The sequence below is a fragment of the Cotesia glomerata genome, linkage group LG6, assembly GCF_020080835.1.
Source record: "Cotesia glomerata isolate CgM1 linkage group LG6, MPM_Cglom_v2.3, whole genome shotgun sequence".
Taxonomy (NCBI): Eukaryota; Metazoa; Arthropoda; class Insecta; order Hymenoptera; family Braconidae; genus Cotesia; species Cotesia glomerata.
The window spans coordinates 27,139,924-27,159,521 of NC_058163.1; the positions used below are offsets into that span (position 1 = coordinate 27,139,924).

General features: G+C 28.7%; 4 protein-coding genes and 1 long non-coding RNA gene across 7 annotated transcripts; 2 read left to right on the forward strand and 3 right to left on the reverse strand.

Annotated features, from left to right (window-relative positions):
• Positions 1 to 2: 2 nt before the first annotated feature.
• LOC123268097 (protein MFAP1 homolog) lies at positions 3 to 2,202 on the reverse strand (the record flags this gene model as incomplete). Its single annotated transcript, XM_044732979.1, has 3 exons — positions 1,486 to 2,202; positions 809 to 1,408; positions 3 to 721 (listed from the first exon to the last, which is right to left on the reverse strand). Coding segments are annotated over exons 1-3 (1,656 nt in total), but the record flags the coding sequence as incomplete, so codon positions are not given.
• A 516-nt stretch (positions 2,203 to 2,718) lies between these two features.
• Positions 2,719 to 6,630, forward strand: LOC123266907 (roquin-1). The gene is made up of 8 exons (XM_044731354.1): positions 2,719 to 2,887; positions 3,275 to 3,437; positions 3,545 to 3,749; positions 3,840 to 5,741; positions 5,830 to 5,977; positions 6,052 to 6,121; positions 6,197 to 6,391; positions 6,492 to 6,630. The coding sequence occupies exons 2-8, from the start codon at positions 3,276 to 3,278 to the stop codon at positions 6,612 to 6,614; spliced, it is 2,805 nt and encodes a 934-aa protein (XP_044587289.1). The 5' UTR covers positions 2,719 to 2,887; position 3,275; the 3' UTR covers positions 6,615 to 6,630.
• A 3,314-nt stretch (positions 6,631 to 9,944) lies between these two features.
• On the forward strand, positions 9,945 to 16,796 carry LOC123266724 (calcium-binding mitochondrial carrier protein SCaMC-2-A). Of its 3 annotated transcripts, XM_044731105.1 has the most exons (9): positions 9,945 to 10,898; positions 11,150 to 11,276; positions 11,654 to 11,744; positions 11,799 to 11,910; positions 14,868 to 15,026; positions 15,105 to 15,362; positions 15,435 to 15,602; positions 15,682 to 15,936; positions 16,023 to 16,796. In XM_044731105.1, exons 1-9 carry the CDS (start codon positions 10,707 to 10,709, stop codon positions 16,095 to 16,097), a joined length of 1,437 nt encoding a protein of 478 aa, XP_044587040.1. In that variant the 5' UTR covers positions 9,945 to 10,706; the 3' UTR covers positions 16,098 to 16,796. The 3 variants fall into 3 exon arrangements, with proteins under 3 accessions (XP_044587040.1, XP_044587041.1, XP_044587042.1); XM_044731106.1 differs by lacking the exons at positions 9,945 to 10,898; positions 11,150 to 11,276; positions 11,654 to 11,744; positions 11,799 to 11,910 and adding an exon at positions 13,033 to 13,318; XM_044731107.1 differs by lacking the exons at positions 9,945 to 10,898; positions 11,150 to 11,276; positions 11,654 to 11,744; positions 11,799 to 11,910 and adding an exon at positions 14,345 to 14,413.
• Positions 12,728 to 14,235, reverse strand: LOC123266727. The gene is made up of 2 exons (XR_006509846.1): positions 13,891 to 14,235; positions 12,728 to 12,791 (listed from the first exon to the last, which is right to left on the reverse strand). It is a non-coding gene; the product is annotated as an uncharacterized LOC123266727 (long non-coding RNA).
• Positions 16,797 to 17,297: 501 nt separating the features above from the next.
• LOC123266726 (6-phosphogluconolactonase) lies at positions 17,298 to 19,238 on the reverse strand. Its single transcript, XM_044731108.1, has 4 exons — positions 18,849 to 19,238; positions 18,588 to 18,788; positions 18,234 to 18,517; positions 17,298 to 17,677 (listed from the first exon to the last, which is right to left on the reverse strand). The coding sequence occupies exons 1-4, from the start codon at positions 18,967 to 18,969 to the stop codon at positions 17,570 to 17,572; spliced, it is 714 nt and encodes a 237-aa protein (XP_044587043.1). The 5' UTR covers positions 18,970 to 19,238; the 3' UTR covers positions 17,298 to 17,569.
• Positions 19,239 to 19,598: the final 360 nt, after the last annotated feature.

The following is a 19,598-nucleotide window of genomic DNA, read 5'->3' on the forward strand; positions in this document are numbered from 1 at the left end:
TTTTCCATCTCGGTCTTCATCCCCAAATTCTCTCTTACTGCATTTTGATAATCCTGGCCTATTTGAGCGCAAACAGAGTTTTTCTTTTCGAGCTGGTACATCAATTCTCTCACGGTATTTTCATATTCTTGTTTTATCAGGGATTCTTCTGACATTTCTTCACTCAATTCTTGTCCTCCGATACTTTGAGAGTTCATTTGTAGAATATTCAATGGTTCAACAGTTATTTCTTCAGTTTCTTTATCAATGTTATTTTCAATAAAGTTATCTATTTCTCCTTCATTAGCTTCGCGATAATTATTTCTAGCAAATTCTTCGCTAGTTAACGTTTGTACACTCAAAATTGCCAATGGATTATTCTCAGGTAAATTTTCCGGCTGATCTATTTCTTCCTCATCCTTCTGGTAAGGTTTTTCATTATCATTGGAATGTTCAATAACTCCATTAACTTTATCAACCGCTTTAGTAACGCTCTTCGTAGTATCCTCATCATCATCATCATTAACTTCAATCTCCATTTTCGCATTTTCATTATCTTGTTTATTATTTTTAGCGTCTGCTTCAGTATTGTTGCCATTAGCTGTGATATGATTATCTAAATTAACTTCAACAATACTCAAAGGATCTTCAGCAGCTATATTTTTAAGTGTAAGCGCAGCATATTCTTTTAACCGTTTACATTGAGGATTCAGCCGTAAAGTATCTGTTTCTTCTTCAGTATCTGAAATTTTATTTTTAAAAAGATTATTAGACCATGTATCATTTTAATTTTATAAAAATCCTTAATAAATTAAATACAATAGCTTACCATTATCATTGGCCAATCGTTTACCACCGGCATTAATCTTGTCAACAGATCTACGCTGAGCACTCAGTCTTCTCCGCTCTTGTCCATCTTGAATATACTGCTTAACTTTACTCGTAATATGATTATAGTTTCTTCCCGGTGTATTTTTCCGCGGATTGGAAATCAAACTTACTTCTGGATGTCTGGACATCTCTTCAAAATGTACTGGAAGCGCCAGTTTCTTATTATTTTTCTCGGCTCTTTTTCTCGGACTCAGTTCCTCCATAGATACGCTTCGTTTCTTACAATCTTTACCCAATGCAACGCTAGGCCTTATTACATAATCATCTGACGATCTTTCAAATTTATCCGCTTCGTACTCATCCTCAGACCTGTCATATCTCTTGTATTTTTCAAGCTCCTCATCTTCTTCTTCTTCTTCTTCTTCTTCTTCTTCTTCATCATCATCATCATCATCGTCATCATCTTCGTCATCCTCATCATCTTCATCGTCGTCTTCCTCATCATCTTCATCATCGTCGTCTTCCTCGGAATCACTGCGATATCTTCGTCTCTCTTCTTGATAATATCTCATTTTTTTAGCGTCGTTTATGCGGATGTCTAAAAAAAAATATATAATTTAGTTGTAATTAAAATTCACAGCAATTAAAATAAGAAAAAAAATAAAATCAAGTTACCCTTAATTTCATCCTCACGATTATTACGATAATATTCACGATCATTCTCATCATCAGATGAAACTTCATAGACGCTTTTATCGTCTCCATTGCTACCATTATTATCCTGAGATGCTTTCGGCTCTTCTGTTTGACCCGATGATATGGTACTAGTTGTCATACTTAAATAAGACGGCATAGTTACATCCTCGAGTAACGATGGCTCGGTTGTGTTATCACAAGCCTCCGGTTTGGAGTCTTGGACGCCTTGCTCCTCCGTCGCACTCGTACTCTCAACTTTTTCGCTCGTGTTATTCAGAGCGTTGTTATCAACTAATTGCAATTCCGTATCAGCCATAGTTATCAAATGCTCATCAATGCGGTTAAGAAAAATTATTTTTTAGTATAATTATATTTATTAATTAACGACTATGTTTGTACAAGAACCCCCCGTACACACGGCTGTTTGTGCATCCTAAAAAACTACGTACACAACAATGTCTACGTGTTTCCCCGGCCAAACCCGGTCGTCTCTTTTTACACTTTTGAACAAACAATTAATATTTATAATTAACTTTTGATACTTGCTATTTTTAATTATGGTATTGAGATACCAACTAACTATGAACTTTTTAGTATTTAATATTTAGATCAAATCGCTTTAATTTATAGATAAATACACGTGTGATTTGAGTGCTAAACTGGCTAAACTGCACATACATTGCAATTGCGTTATGGTATATTATATACATATATATATATATATATCCTACACATTACTGAAGTAAAATGAAGAATTAAATTCCTAAATTCATCGATAAAGAAGTTGGGAATTTAGTGACGCCATTTTGTTATTATAGTTTTCTTCATTATCGAATAGTGATAATTTACGTACAAAACAAAATGGAGGACACATGACACAAAATCTTATATTTTTATGTAAAATATTAATGTCAATATAAATCCAAATTGTGAGAATAAATGCGATAGCTCGTAGAATTATAAGACCTGGACCACAATTATTATTAATAAAATTATTTATCTAAATGAAATAAAATTGTATATTTATGATTTATAATATTTTGAATGAAGTGCTTAGAATTTTTACCTGCAGGTTGCGCTGAAGTCAATTACTTACACATCGTGCACACGTCTGTATATATTTCTGATAAAAAACTTATAAGAACTACCTATATATATATGTGTGTGTGTGCAGTATTATACACTTCATACATTTGTACACATTTGTATTTCGTGAATCGTGGTTTCATCAATATATGTAATAAAAAATAGTCAGCTTTACAATATAATTTAATAAGAAAAACATTAATTAACAATTGAAATTAAAAGTGCACGATAATAATAAATTTTGTAATAAAAATTTTCGTTGGTAATTGTGATGTTTTGTGAAAGTAATATCAAGGTTTGTTGTTGATAAAATATTTTAACGTTATATTATGTAGAGTGGTATATTACGACGTTGTAATATGTATATATAATTTCAATATTGTCGTACGTCAATTCAATTGTCATTAATTTAACAATATAAATTTACAATTGATCAATATAAATATCACCTAATTGTTTTATTATTTTTATTTTATTAGAATATTTAATGACGAAATATATCCTATTTAGAACGCAATACGTGCTGGAAAATTTCTAGAACTTTTTTACGTCGTAAGACGTTTGTATTTTTTATGAAGGCAGAAAAAATTAATATCGTCATCATTTAATAATACATTTAAAATGTTTGTTTTTATTTTATTTAGTGAATTTATTTATTAATAATCAATAAATGTGTTTATAGAATGCCAATACAGGCACCACAGTGGACTGAATTTCTTTCTTGTCCAGTTTGCTGTCACGATTTTGACTCAACAGCTCGTGGACCAATATCACTAGGATGTGGACATACTATTTGCCGGACATGCCTCGCTAATTTACACCGCAAACAGTGTCCGTTTGATCAGGTATTTTATTTATTCATTCAAAATACTCAAAGAATGTAAAACAGTCACTAAAAGGATGCTAATAATAATAATAATAATAATAATTTTTAATTATTGTCTTTATTTAGAGTACTATTAATACAGAGATAGAAATATTACCATTAAATGAAGCGCTGCTACAATTAGTTGGCAACACAGTTCATCCAGAAAATTACATCCATCAGACTTTAGTCTTACCCGAAAACCATGGAGATTATTTAATCACTAAAAGATGTATCGAAGAGCTAGCTCTTTATTTAAAACCATGTCAAACAATACCAGCCAATGGGACAGGTAACAATAAATAAATAATATTTTTTTTTTTTTTTATTATTAAATTAATCAGTACAGTAAATTTAATAAATAATTATTAAATTTATATAGGCATGGGTCTTGTGTCACGACCAATGCAACGAAAACTCGTGACATTGGTTGGCTGTCAACTGGTAGAGCCAGAAGGTCGATCACGGGCAGTAAGAGCAGCACGAAGCTTGGGCGAGCGTTCGGTAACTGAGCTAATTCTCCAGCATCAGAATTCACAGCAGCTGAGCGCTAATTTATGGGCAGCAGTTCGCGCTCGTGGTTGTCAATTCTTAGGGCCGGCGATGCAGGAAGAAGTACTGAAGTTAGTGCTGCTCGCTTTAGAAGATGGCTCCGCGATGTCGCGCAAGGTTCTGGTGATGTTTGTGGTCCAGAGATTAGAGCCGCATTTCCCTCAAGCTTCCAAAACAAGCATTGGACATGTAGTGCAGCTTCTGTACCGTGCTAGCTGCTTTAAAGTATCCAAGCGTGAAGGAGATTCCTCGCTGATGCAGCTGAAAGAAGAATTTAGAACTTATGAAGCCTTAAGACGCGAACACGACGCTCAGATTGTCCAAATAGCTACCGAAGCAGGTCTTAGAATCGCTCCAGATCAGTGGTCTGCTCTATTGTACGGCGATACTGGTCATAAATCACACATGCAAAGTATAATAGACAAGCTCCAAACTCCTCAATCGTTTGCTCAAAGCGTCCAGGAGTTGATGATTGCTCTGCAACGGACTCCAGATCCCGGTCAGTTGAGTAGCCTAAGACCACAGCTAGAATTACTCGCTGGCATTGATCCCAGTCCTGAAACCGAGTATCCGAGTTGGGCGTCAACTCGTGCAGCGCTTGAAGCTGTCACGGCTGTTGTGACGACTCTTGTTGACTACATTCAGAAACACGGAAATCGAAAGTCCCAAGAGACCATTCATAACACTGGTCCAGGACAGATGAAGTATAAAATCAGTATGTGTCGTGATTTAACTCTGCGCGGTTCGTGTCCACGTTCTACTAATTGTACATTTGCTCACAGTGATTTAGAACTCGATAAATATCGTTCAAAGCATCGTAAGCTTAGCATGCGTTCCAATTTGGCTTTATCAGGTAGTCCAGATCATAAAATAGGTATTGACAAACCTGGCATGATTTCACCGATTCAAATTCAAACTAAATCATATAATCAACCTGGTGATTCTAATTTTCCAGCTAAAATAAATGATACTCATTGTGAAAATTTTTACAATATAGGCTCTGTTAATTCAGTGAATTGTTTACAATATCCGTTAATAAATAATGAAAATTATATGAATAATATGAGTAACTACGTGTTACCAAATTCAGAGCAATGTCAGCAAGTTACTGACAAAACTATCGATCGAGAGTGTCCGCATTACATTGTGCAAACACCTATTGACTATTCTAGTGTCAATGTTCATATGTGGGACGCACTACAAGTACCCGGTTTTGGTGAAAATGTTTATCAAAATAATAACAATAATAACAACAACAACAACAACAACAACAACAACAACAATAACAACAACAAAAAACAAAAATCAGTTGCTAAAACTCTGGCATTGTTATTGCAACGCAGAATAGAAATTATAAATCAGTTGGAAAATATTTTAGGCAAAACTGCTAATCAGCAGCAGCTAAAAATTAATTATGAGTTACAAGATACAATGCCGCATTATTCTACTTGGACAAACGCTGCTCCTTTGTCACAGACAACGCCTCAACAAATAAATTACGGAAATAATTTTCATCGATCTGACTCGATATTATTTGACGATGAATTCATTCCATTTGATGCATCTGCTGCTAATAAATACGGACCTATCTCCAGGATATCCAAGTCAATATTGAGGCCGACTAATGGTTCACAACACAATACCATGTATAATGAGACTATTACTCCTTCAATACAAACTATTAGACCAATATCTACTGCTAATTCTACTGGACCTTGGTACTACAATCAACGTAAGTACTTTATTTATCATCCACCTATTTTAAGATGATGAAACTTGAAACTTTTTCTTGAATTTAAATTAATTTTTTTTTAATTTAGCTTATGGAACTGTAGGAACAAATAGTGGAACACCAACAACACAAAAATCGAATTTAAGCGAAGCTTACGTTACTTTGGGGCCTTGTAAATTATCCGAGTCCTCCTCTCCACACATTCAATTAACTCGTCACGAAAGTCCGCCTAAAGAGTAATTATAATTTTATTATTTTTACTGATAAATAAAATTCATCTTAATAATCTTAATATTATCTTTTATTTTAGTCTAATTATAGAGTCTCAAAAGGTTAAGCAGCAATTAAAGCATTTGGAGAAAAAAATAAATGACTTGAAGGTAACAAAAAAATTTTATTTAATAATGAAGATTGTCTAGTCAATAATTACTAAATATTATTATTATTCAATACAGTTAGCGACTCAAGGAGCAGCATTTAATGAGGGTGAAAGACTGGCACAAGAACTGCAAATTATTGAAGCGGGCATTAGAGAAAAAGAAAAGGATGTGCGTAATTGGAATCCTTATTACAATGTACCAAGTGTGCAACCAGTTAACTATTTATCTGATCAAACAATTGATCAGCCTGTAAATAATCCTATGAAAGATGTGAGTTTTTTTTTTTTTTTTTAATTTTATTGATTATTACTTTCTGGTGTTTATTTTTTAAATAAATAAAATGTTTTTTTTTTTTTTTGTTATCAATTAGGAAGACTCGTATGAAGCAGACATAGCTAATGACATACGCGAGCTAGAAATTCGATGGGATTACGAACTACAAGAACAAGAAAAACGTTGGTCTAACGAAGACGATAACGTAAAAAAATTTTAGTTTATATAATACTAAAGCCAAAAACGTATCAAAGCTTTGAAGAAAATATTAAAGAATTTTAAAGCGATGTACTCAGGTGAGTTTAAAAAAAAATTATCAGCAGACTTGATTGCTTTTAACCTCGTGAAATAGTTAAAAGTACTTATTAGATAACAGTTTTAAACAAATGATGAAAACAATGTGATATTAACTACAGCTTTGTTGAATAACTCTGAGGTTCATCGATATGGTACAGAGTGATAAAAAAAGCTTGTAGTTGTATAACTGTGCTAAGTGCACGTAATTATAATGATATATATATATTTAATAAAATAACTGAAATATGTTTTTAAAAATGATTGAACGTATGAAGGATGTTTGTTAAAATTTAACAGGAAAGATACAACAAAATATTGACTAGTGTTTCATAAACATTACGACTAATAGATTAATTATTTGTATATTTATATATTTGCATATTAAGCAAAGCATTATTATATATCATGTCATTATAAAACTTGAGACAAGTTTTTTTTATTAATACTATGTAAAATAACTATTGAAGTCAAAACAAAAGCTACTTATGTATGATTGGAACAAAAATTTTTACTGTATAATTTGGTCAGTATCTCACAGTTTAATTTCTTAAGAAGAGTTCACATTTTTCCTCTCTCTCGCCCTCTATTGGACAAACGAAAGTATCTCTGTCATATTTGAACAACAAATGGAATCTTAAAACGCATTTTATGCATAAATAAATGAAAATTTTCCAAAAAAGCGTTTTTTTTCGAAATTTTATCACATACATGAGAAAAACACGTTTGAAAATCAACTATAAACCGCTCTTAAACATAAATTATCAATTTTTTTTTTTTTAAGATTTTTTTTTTTATTTCGACGTTAAATATGCTAAGTAATATATTGATTGATAATTATTATTAATTTTGAAATATTTACGATTAAATAACGTTATTTATTTAAATCATTACGAGAGTTTTGCAATAATATTTTTCGTTTTATTATTATTATTATTATTTTTTTTTTTTTTTTTTTTTTAAATGATACGAAAAAGCTTGTATCTACGATATGATGGTTCCAGTTTTATTGGAAGTCTTACATGGCCTTAGTATGAAAAAATTATATTGTAATTATTTCTTGAAGAAGTAATGTTATTGTTTTTATTTTATTGTATTTTATCATTAATATTTTTAGTGATTCTGTTTTATATTTTTACAATTAAATACATTTAGAGTAATAGCCTGTTTTAAAGTAATATAATTCAAGTATTTACGAATGAATTTACCGTAAAATCGATATAAATAATTGGCTGATAGATATCAAATATTTGAAATATAAAATAATTACAATAAACAAAGCAGAGGAAAAAAAAAAAAGGTTGTGGGCTGTGTATGAAAGGAAGTTATAAGAGCAAAATAAATAAATTTGCCGTAGCTTCATATTAATTGCATGTTAAACATGTCTTGAGTTATATAAGGACTTCACATATATACCCATATTGTTGGTATTTATTTTATTTTATAATATACAATAGTTTATCAAAGTTATTTAAAATTTATTTGAATCCACTATTAGCAACAAAAGTATTTTAAAACATCTATTATAATAATAAACTCATATTTCACAGTAATGAAAATCGTATTCACTATTTATATACATCGTTAAAATAAACAGAAACAAATAATTACTGAGATTTATTGTCATCTACTTATAAAAAGATATTTAGTAATTTAAATTTATATAAATAAAAATAATGCCAAGTTATTTGTAAAAAGAAAAATAATTTGTTTCAACGAATGTGCCTACTCTTTTATATAAATTCTCGCTGTAGTTGTTTTAATTATTCCAAACTCGGGTAAATAAGTACTTATTTAAATCTTTTAATTTTATTTTTCATTATAGAAAGTTTATATAAGTTGTTTGTTTTTTAAATTATTAATTTAGTATCCTCAGTTTATAAGTAAGTAGCATGTGGAATGATAATGATAGGCCAACGTTGAAAATAATTTCCATGGTGAAATTGCACACTGTTTTACAATGTCAATAAATAATGAATTTATGTATTTTTCAAATAAAATATACTTTCCAATGAAAGTGTACTATATTTGTATTATCAATAAATAATAGTTTAAAGTTAACAGTTACTTGTTGTTATTATTATTCATGTCTTTATCAAATTTTTCCTACTTTTGATGTTCAGTACTTTTTTCACTGGGTTTTTGGTCTCTAATCATCTTCTCAATTATTTAAAAAAAAAAAAAATTTATATTCACATAAATTACCACGAAGGTTTTTTCAAGTTATTCATAATAACATTAATTAAAAAAATTTTAGTGCTTTAATTTCATATTTTAAATGTATTGTTTTAAAAATAAAAAAAAAAAATTTCTAATTGCGCTTGGCGTGCGTCATTAAATTTTTTCAGGATTAATGAATGTTTTGTTTGAGTTTGAGTTTGTAAAACTAAAATTGTTTGAGTTTTACTTTCTTCACACAAGCCAGCTGTTCAAGGTGTCTCGGGAGTTCTCATCGAACGGTGGACACATTTCTACGATACTTCGGTCGTCGCCAGTAGGTGGCAGATAGTAATAAATTGAGCGGCAGTTTCAAACAACGATATTCTTTAGACATCATAACTTAAAAAAATATTAGTAATAAAATCAATAGTATAAAATACTGTTTTAGATTTAAAAATTGTTAATAACAAATTAATATATTGTAAACGAACAATATATTACTAATAATATAGATGGGTCTAAAAAATGTTAATTATTTAATATTTGTTTACTTTTTTATCATTCTTATTATTTTTCTTCATTAAATAAACATAAAATCCCAGATTTTCTAGACACATAATTATAGCTATAATAATAAAGATAATATGAGACTCAAAGTCAGTCCAAAATCTTAGAAATAAACCAGCGGCAAAGAAAGCCAGCGATAAGAACATTAATAATTTAAATATGATCATGTTAGGTTGTTGTATAGTTTGACTTTGATTTTTTTCTTCTTTATTGTCATGTTCATTGTTTATCATAGTACTTGAATAATTTCTTACAAGTTATAAATAATTATTTTTCATTAATAACTTCGTTTTACTGTTCTATAATAAAGAAAAAAAAGTCTATTTTTTTTTTTCTTTTTTATATACTTGATAACAATGCCATTGTTTTAAAATCATTTTAAAATTAATAAAATATTATTAGAGTAATTAAAATTGTCGATAAAGTAGAAAAATATAAATTCATGCACAGGTGGCGTTATACGACTGGACAAGAAATTGGTAATGTGAAAAATGAAATAAAAAAAAAGTAAAATTGCGACAGCACGACTTTTATAGACGCGTGTATCGTGTGTGACCAAGTAAGCGTAGTCCTTGCAGTAGTGGAGTCTATATACATAAATACACATGTATATATATATATTATACAATATTAATACAAAAAATATAATATAATGAAAAGAAAAAAGTATGACAGGGATAATAACGAACTTTGAAGCCGGTAATATGCACATGTGCAATACGTGTTTAATATATCACTCGTTTGTGTTATAAATCTGTGCGTCAAATATAATTTTATATGTATGTAAGGTTGGGTAAAGCGTGTACAGTAACAGCATATAATATATTTAAGTATCCGTTGGTACAACGGGTTATGGAGTAATTGCATTACTCTGAGTAGTTTTCATATAATAAGAATTTCTCGATTCACCAATAATTTTATTACACACATTATAAGCAATTGCGATATACAATTAAGAATAAGCTGTTACTTTAAAGCCACCACCAATAATACTCAACCACACACTTACAACACTTACACACAGGGGTTATAAAAGTGAACCATTTTTATTTTAAAAAACTCACAAGGTTTATTAATTAGTTAAAATATTTTATTTCAAACAATGTTACGTACTTGGTACAGTGTCATTTGTTGAAAAAAAAGTCCAGCGTAATCATTAATAATAGCTCATGAGCAGAGACATTATTTGATAAGTAAAAGTGAATTTTAAAAGTTTAGAATAATCAAGATAAAAAAAATTATTTATTTAATAATTACTTAAGTGTTGATGTTTTAATAATAATTGTTAATAATGCCGGGAACACGAGGCAATGACACGCATCGTGTCATACCAGGTCATTATTTGCACCAGTTACCTGAACAGGATGAAGCGAGACTTTCTCGGATATTCAACGCATTAGATCACGATGGGAATGGCAGGATTGACGTGCATGATTTGTCCAAGGCTTTACATAAAGTCGGTGTCCATAAACGTTATGCTGAGGTGATTGTCTTTATTCAATGATGATAAATTTAGCAGATATTTAATCATTTTTAGAATTTTTTTTTTAACAAATATGAAAAAAATTGACATGTAGAAATTTTAAAAAATTTTAAATGCAATTTTTTGGAGCAAATTTTTTTTTTGTTAAAAAAAATTAAAAAATTCTCTAATGACTGCTAACTTTAATGTCATCTTTATTCAATATTACTTTTTTTATTGTTATAAGTACTTTAACAAGATTTTTATTTCAGCAATTTTTGGCTCAATCAGATAGCACTAAAAGTGGAGATATTAGCTTGGCTGAATTTATACATTATGTCATTGAACATGAGAAGAAATTACGATTGCAGTTTAGTCATCTTGATAAAAATAGAGATGGTAATTTTTTTTTTTTTTTTTTTTTTTTTTTTTTTTTTTCCATTTATTTATTTTATGTATTTTAAGATTAAACGTTAATTTAGTTATTTAATTCCATTTCAATTAATTGCTTATTAAATAATTAAATATACTGAACATATCAGACATCTGTCAGTTATTTTCTTTTGATAAAAAAACAATGTTTCTTAAACACAGAAAAAATTTATTTTAGATATGAATTTTCTCTGTAAATATTTAACTTACTTAATATAAAAAATATAATTCATTCATTCACTAATACATAAACGAAAAATCCTAATGTTTTATTATCACAATTATAAAAGATTTTAAATTTCAATAAAATTTATAATTAAATGATAAATAATCCATTTTTTTAGGTAAAATTGATTTGGAAGAACTCATCAGTTCATTCAACAAAGATCTAGGTATTAAAATGGACCGTGCAGAAGCTACGAAATTACTCCAAAGGTAAAACAAAAAGCATTATTAAAATTACGTAAACTAATTATTTTATAATTATAGAATGGATCAGGACGGCACATTAAGTATTAACTTTAACGAATGGCGGGACTTCCTGATGTATGCGCCGAGTGACGACATACGTGAGCTCATCAGATATTGGCGACATTCCACAGTAAGCGACACTTGTTTTATTAATTAAATAAAAGTGTCCAATGACATTTAGAATGATGGTTACTGGCATTCAAAACCTCCACTAATCGATACATTATTTAAAATATACTGCCGTCATAACTATTATCACGGAAATAATAAATCTGTTGGCTGTATGCGTACAGATAAACCAATACCCAATGATACGAAGATTAAAATAAAACAATAATACGTGATTCGCTAATATTACCGGGGGCCCGACACTTAGCTTGTATGTCAAGTCTCATGTCTGTAAAAAGTCTTAATATTTGCTTACAGTACACGTATGACGTTTTAACTATTTAACTCTTTTATCATTCATTCTGACCTTCAGCGTCAGCTGTTACTTTCGATGTATGTCATCCAATTTATTGCACATATATTACTATTATTTTATTCCAATAAAAAAAATTTCCAATTAGAGTATCTATTTTAAAAATAAAAAACTATCTTAATATTTACCTTGTCGTCATCAAGGTCTCTATAATATTTTGGTAAATATTATTCTTGAATGTTTATTAAATTAGTGAAAAATGTTTACTACATTTGTTTTGGAGAAAACACTATAAATTTCATCAGTATTTCATTTTATTTGACGTCATGCTTTCTTGGTAAATACGAAAACAAATTTTTTTTTTTTTTTTTTTTTTTTTTTTTTCAATAAATACTATTTTATTATTCTTCAAATTTCCACAACAACAATAACTTCTAGCAATAAAATTTTCCTATCTTGCATTGAAATTAACTGTTATAGTTTCTCTTATCAACGACGTCATCGTTATCTAATCAGTAATTTTTAATTCTTGGAGATTCCAGATCGATCTTCGTAATAATGAAGCTCTATTACTTAATTATTAGCCTCGACTGAAAAATATTAAACAGATTAATTTTTTAAAAAAAGGTCAATAAATTTTATTAGGAAGTCACTAAAAAATAATCCAATTCAAGATATTTGGTAGCAGGGCAGACAATCTGAAAAATTCCACCTAAAAGCAAACTCGTCTGGCTCTGTAGCATCATGACGTACATTGTAAGGTCATAGAGGGGGTACATCTTGTTCACACGTTAATCTCACACATGATATTATACTTAACTGGCTTGAGTCAGACTTGAACATTCAGTCGTGAACTTCAGTGAGCTGAAGACTCAGTCTCGTGATAAATTTTCAAGCTCTCACTTGTGTCTAGAAAGAAAGGTCACACTTTCTTCTTTTCAATCGCTTGAAAGTTTTTAGTCTGTGATTTTTTAGTGCATTAGATCTATTTATTTATATATTTACTTATTAGTTTTTAAATTAACTATCCAAAATGTTGGGGCAAGACAGTATTAATGAACTCGGGTGTCAAGTCTGCGAGGATTATTTAGATGTTTATAATCTTATTTTACAAATGGTATTTATTTTAAATTATATCCTTATTATTATTATTATTATTAAAAAATGCGCAATATTAAACTTTGATCATAAAAAAAGATATAAGATACTAGTGAATGAGATACCGGCATGCAGACTATGACTCATTTGGATTCTTGAACTTCCTGATTGCGAGGCTGATTATCTGCAGACAATAATTCCTCATTTTTTTACTAATTTTAATATTAATAAACGTTACAAACTAAGGTATTTTATCATTCAAGAAAGAGTATACACTTGTTTTAAATTCCAGAGTATGAAATTCCGTTTGTTAATCAGCTGGATTTAAATTTAATGATAACTTGTTGCGTCAAAGATTATCGAGTAATATTAAAAATTCAACTTGAATAATTATCTATAAATTATAAAGTAAAATAGAAATATCTATTGCTAATTTGAATCCTATTTATAAATTTATATGCAGACACGTGCGATTGTCCCAGAATTTCCTGATCAATTTGCCAAAAAATTTTATCACCGCTACAGAGATAGACTTTACACAAAAGATTGTTATAAAAAGTATAAAAATAAAGAATGAAAATTTTTACGTACTCGTATTTCGTCATTTGGAATTCCTTGAGCGTAGAAAAAAATTGAGTACAAGAGTAGAAAGTATCACGATTTAAAATGTGTGTTAAACTTTTAGGTGCAGTAGATTTTATCGTGACATTTAATAAGCGGATGCTGTACTGAGACTAAAACTAAGTCTAAGAATGAGAATTAAAATGCCGGTCGTTCTATTCTATTTTATTTAAATATATTTTAATCTATATATATACCATAAGACGAAGACATATGGTATATATAACAAATAGTGTTTCCACGTGACATTGGGCAGTGAATCAAGTTACGGAATCTCTGGCCAAATGCCTGGTGTTCAAGTTGCCTCGGCTTGTAACTGGTCAGAGCCATTTCAATCATTAGTTTCATTAAAATTGATTGTTTAAAACCTGTATAATACACCTATATATATTTATATAATTTTATATTTAAAATAAGTTCTTGTTTTAATTTGTTTACAATGGATAATTTAGATAATATGGATAGTGATTTTCTCCTTGAAATATATGTTAAGTTAAGTATTTAATTTTAATGATAATATCCCCCTCGGCGAAATTATAAATAATTAACAGAGCGATATTGAATAATATTGACTGATTATTAAAATTTTCCTGCTTTTGACTCATAGATAAAAAAAGTATTTTATTGATATTTAAAATTTAATTGTAACATAAGGCCAAGATTTAAATGAAAGGACAACCGTCCTTGAGATTAAAATGCGTGGAATAAAATTAAAATAACTGTCATATATCACATGGTATAACGCTCAATGTATTTAAACAATACCCTACATGTTAATTTTTAAATACATGTCATAAGATAATATTTACCGCATAAATCTTTATAAATATCTTTGTCTTTTATTTAAATAAAACGGTCAAGTACCCAGTCATAATTAAAATGAGTTAAATATTTTTAAAAATATTCGTTAATTTGATTTAGAATATGTTTTTATATTTTATTTACAGTACATGGACATTGGTGAAGATATCGGAGTACCTGATGATTTTACAAGTAACGAAATGATAACAGGGATGTGGTGGAGGCATTTACTTGCTGGTGGATTAGCTGGAGCTGTTTCGCGGACCTGTACTGCGCCTTTAGATCGTATTAAAGTTTATCTTCAGGTAATTATTTTTAAAAATCTTAACTTATTAGTTTGGGTAAAGTAATGCTCACTTGGATATTATTTTATTTTGTGATAGGTTCACGGGACAACGCAATGCAATATGTCAAATTGCTTTAGATATATGTTGAAAGAGGGAGGAGTACTCAGTTTATGGCGTGGCAATGGTATTAATGTACTTAAAATTGGTCCTGAAACAGCTCTTAAGTTTATGGCCTACGAGCAAGTTAAAAGAGCAATCAAAGGAACTGATACGAGGGAGTTAGGTATAAATGAGAGATTCATTGCTGGATCCATGGCAGGTGGAATTAGTCAATCAGCAATTTATCCTCTTGAGGTAATTTATTTTTCGAGTATAAATATTATAAATTTAATTTGTTATTAAATTTTTTTTTCGATTTTTTTAAAGGTACTAAAGACTAGATTAGCACTTCGCAAGACGGGTGAATTTTCCAGTATAGTTGATGCAGCTAAAAAAATTTATAGTCAAGGTGGTTTAAAAAGTTTTTACAGAGGCTACATTCCTAATTTAATTGGAATTCTTCCATACGCTGGAATAGACTTGGCTGTTTATGAAGTATAAAATTAAATATTATTACTTTTTTTTTCTTAATAAAAGTTCTTTGCTAACTTTGTTATTTATATAAATTTTCTAGACGTTGAAGAATAGATATCTAAGATCACACACTAGCAATGAACAGCCGGCATTTTGGGTTCTACTTTTATGTGGTACAGCTTCAAGTACAGCTGGACAGGTGTGCTCATATCCGCTTGCACTAGTCAGAACTAGATTACAAGCTGAATTATCCCCCGGAAATTCACCAACTACGATGGTTGGAGTGTTTAAAGATATCATACAACGCGACGGAATTAAAGGCTTGTACCGCGGATTGACGCCTAATTTCCTCAAGGTAAATTTAATATAAATCATCAGTCTAATTTATCTATTAAAATACTTAAATAAATATTAATCTGTATTATTTTTTTTTATTAATAGGTAGCACCAGCGGTATCAATAAGCTACGTGGTTTATGAACATTTTCGGCAAGCACTGGGTGTCAACATGACGTGATAATTATATTTAATTAGGAATTGAAAATTTTATTAATTTATTATTTATCATTTAAATGTTGTATGAAATTTTTTTTTATAGTAAATATGAAGAAAAGTTACTGAGTAATAGTCAAAAACAGCAAGAGAAAAAGTAGGTGCTAATTTATATTTGAGCGTGATTGCTCGTTAATTTTTTTTCTCTATTATTTCTAACCGCAATGATTCCATCATCAATGTTTAATCATTGCAAATAATTAATCCATTTACTTAATAATTTATTGTCTTACGACAGTGGAATTTCAAATAATTTTTAAGTGTCTCTAGTAAAATTGAAAAGATAATCAATTCTTTCCGATTAATATTAATATTATCGAGTATTTTAAATCAAAGAATCGCTTAGCCTATATTAATAAAAGAATACCGTGATAAAGGATTATTAAATACTAATTATCAGGTTTTACAGCGAAGCTGTTATTTTGATATTAGTAATAGAATGAAAGTAATTCTTACAAAAAAATTTCCTACTCCATTTTAAAATTACTTATTTATTGTGAATATTTATTATTCTCTTTACCAAATAATCATTAACTTGATTATTCTATTTAATATTTATATAATAATAATATTAATTAAATAATAAATATCTCGTTGTGGGCCTCTTAAGAGATTCGTTGATTATATTAAAATACAACGAGAAATTAAAATTAGAATAACTCAATAAAGTAAATAATAAAAAGTTATATACTGATACTGTGATAGATATGATTGTAAAGAGACATTGTAAATTATTATTTAATGAAAGGAGAGTAACAAAAAGGAAAACATGATTGAATTAAATGTTTCCTTTTTTATGAATTAATCGACATCTATTTATATTAAGCCAACAATCTGGAAAATTACTGAATATTATTACAATGTTTCTTGCATCATATAATTCGATTATTTATTATCAGCTAAAAAAATTAAATATTTAAATATTTAATATCATTCCAAAAGTTTACACGCCTCGTTGCCAGACTAATTATTGTCTAAAATATTATTAATAAAATAAGTAGCTACAGACTGCTTTTCTATTGAAGTATAGTGAGTTCTTTTAAAATTGTCAAAATAAATTCCATTCGCGTCCTAAATAAATAAAAAATACCAGCATGGAATTATCTTATTCTACAGAACTGATTTCGAATCATGACTAATAAGTGAATAAGTTAAAAAAATAATATAAATTAGATCTTGATTTAGTTTTTTAATCGTGCTCATGTACATAGTAAGCTTTTATCATTAATAAATTCATTTATTGAACTTGTGTGATGTTTGAAGTTTAAAATTTCAGGATTTAAACTATTGTGAACAGATAAATTAAAATAAACTGAAATTATAAATAAATTCCATTGAAAGAAAACTGTATTTAGGAATGTTATTTTATTATTATTTAATTAGTATTTAAATTTAAATAGTAGTTTATGTATATAAAAATATTAAAAACACTCCAGTCTATGAATTAAGGCCTTTGGCAGCTTCTTGATCAACGATCCAGTAAAGAGAGCCGTTTGTTAGATTTACCCGACCAGCAGGCAAATTTTCTTTCTCTTTCAGTACACGCTGGAATAAAAACATTCTGTTGGTTAATAATTTATTTATCTAATATTTAATGACACTGAAGTTAGCAGACGTCTAAAAATTTTTAATTTTTTTTTATTAATTAAATTACAACTAAAAAGATATTTTTAAAAAATTGCAATTATAGTTTTTCAAGTTTTTTACATGTGAAATTTTTTTTTTTAATTGTTTAATTGATATTCTTTCAATAAAAAATTTCTAAAAATTTTGAAATGTCGGCTAACTTCATTTTCAATTAAAATAAAGTTAGCCGATATCGAAAAATTTATATGATTTTTTTTATCAAAGAATTATTACAAAAAAATAAAAAAAAAATTTTTTTTCATTTGTTAAAAACTTCAAAAACTATAAGTGAAATTTTTTGAAAATATTTTTTAGTTATACATTAATAAATTAAGCAAAATAAAAAAATTAAAAATGTCGGCTAACTTTATTATTATTATTCATTTTCATACTACTTATTTAAAGGTTTTTTTTTTATAAATTATTTTATCGACGAGGTGTTAAAAGTACATAATTAACAATGCTTGTTAATTACCTTGATTATATCAGCCTTGCTAGCTCCAGCGACAGCAAAAACACAAGCCTTAGAATTATTAATAACTGGGAAAGTAAGAGTTATTCTCGAAGGTGGTGGCTTTGGAGAATCATTGATTGGACAAACCCATCTAATTGTTTCCTCAAGCAGACGATGCCCGGGAAAGAGCGAGCAAGTGTGTCCATCCGGGCCGATTCCAAGCAGCAGCAAGTCGAAACGTGGTGGACTGTCCGGTGGAAAGTACACGGACATCTTCATGATGTAATCATTGGCTGCTTTAACAGCTGCGCAACAAAATTAAAAATCAAGTTATTTAAGCAAAATTATTGTTATTTATTTGAAAAATTATTTTACCTGAATGCTCAGTATCGATAGTAATAAATTGGTCTTCAGTTATTGGAATTTTATCCATCAAACTAGCCTTGTATTGACCATAAGTAGACTCCTCATTATCAAAAGGTACAATGCGTTCATCGCAGAAAAAAAATCTCCATTTCGACCAGTCGGTCGTAATTGATGGCAAACCTTCAGCTAGAAATTTAATTAAAGATCCACCTGCAAATAAATTATTATTATTATTATTATTAAAGAAAATTATTAATAAATTAAAATTACCTGATAAACCAATTTTAAAGACATCGCCGGTTTTTATTGCGTCATTAGCATGCTCTTCAATAATACTTGACAATTTCTTTATAACACCGGCAACATCAGGCTCTATGATTACATTTTCCATAATTAAATATTAAAAAAGGTGTAATTGTTTGTCTAAAACCGCTGATATGTATCATAAATAGCAAAATGATAAATTATCCTGCATAAGGTTATTTCATACAGTCGCTATAATACGTTAGATCATTTGAAGAAAATCACGTAGTTATATACGAACCAACAGTCTAACTAATGAACAATGACTAATAACATTTGAGTGCGATGTGTATCTTACATCAGATGCTGGACACAAACCACGATATCACATAAATTACGAATTTTATTTTTACCGACAATCCCATTCGGTACTGTCACATCTGTGAGATCACGTGGTCAATTAAATCAAACGTCACACACTAAATGTACAATGAAAATTAAAAAATTAGCCGAGATTTAAAAATTTTTATAATTTATTTTGTTGAAAAATGATTTTTAAAAAATTAAAACAATAATTTTCACATGTAGAAAATTTTAAAAATTATAAGTGGAATTTTTAAAAAATAGTTTTTTAATTTTATTATTTAATTAATAAAAAAATAAAAAATTTTTGAGTGTCAGCTAACTTAATTTTCATAAATGTACATATGTCAGGCGGCAATGTGTGGGTGTGCGTATGTGTATTCCTAGGCAGTAAAAATTGATGTCAATAAAATA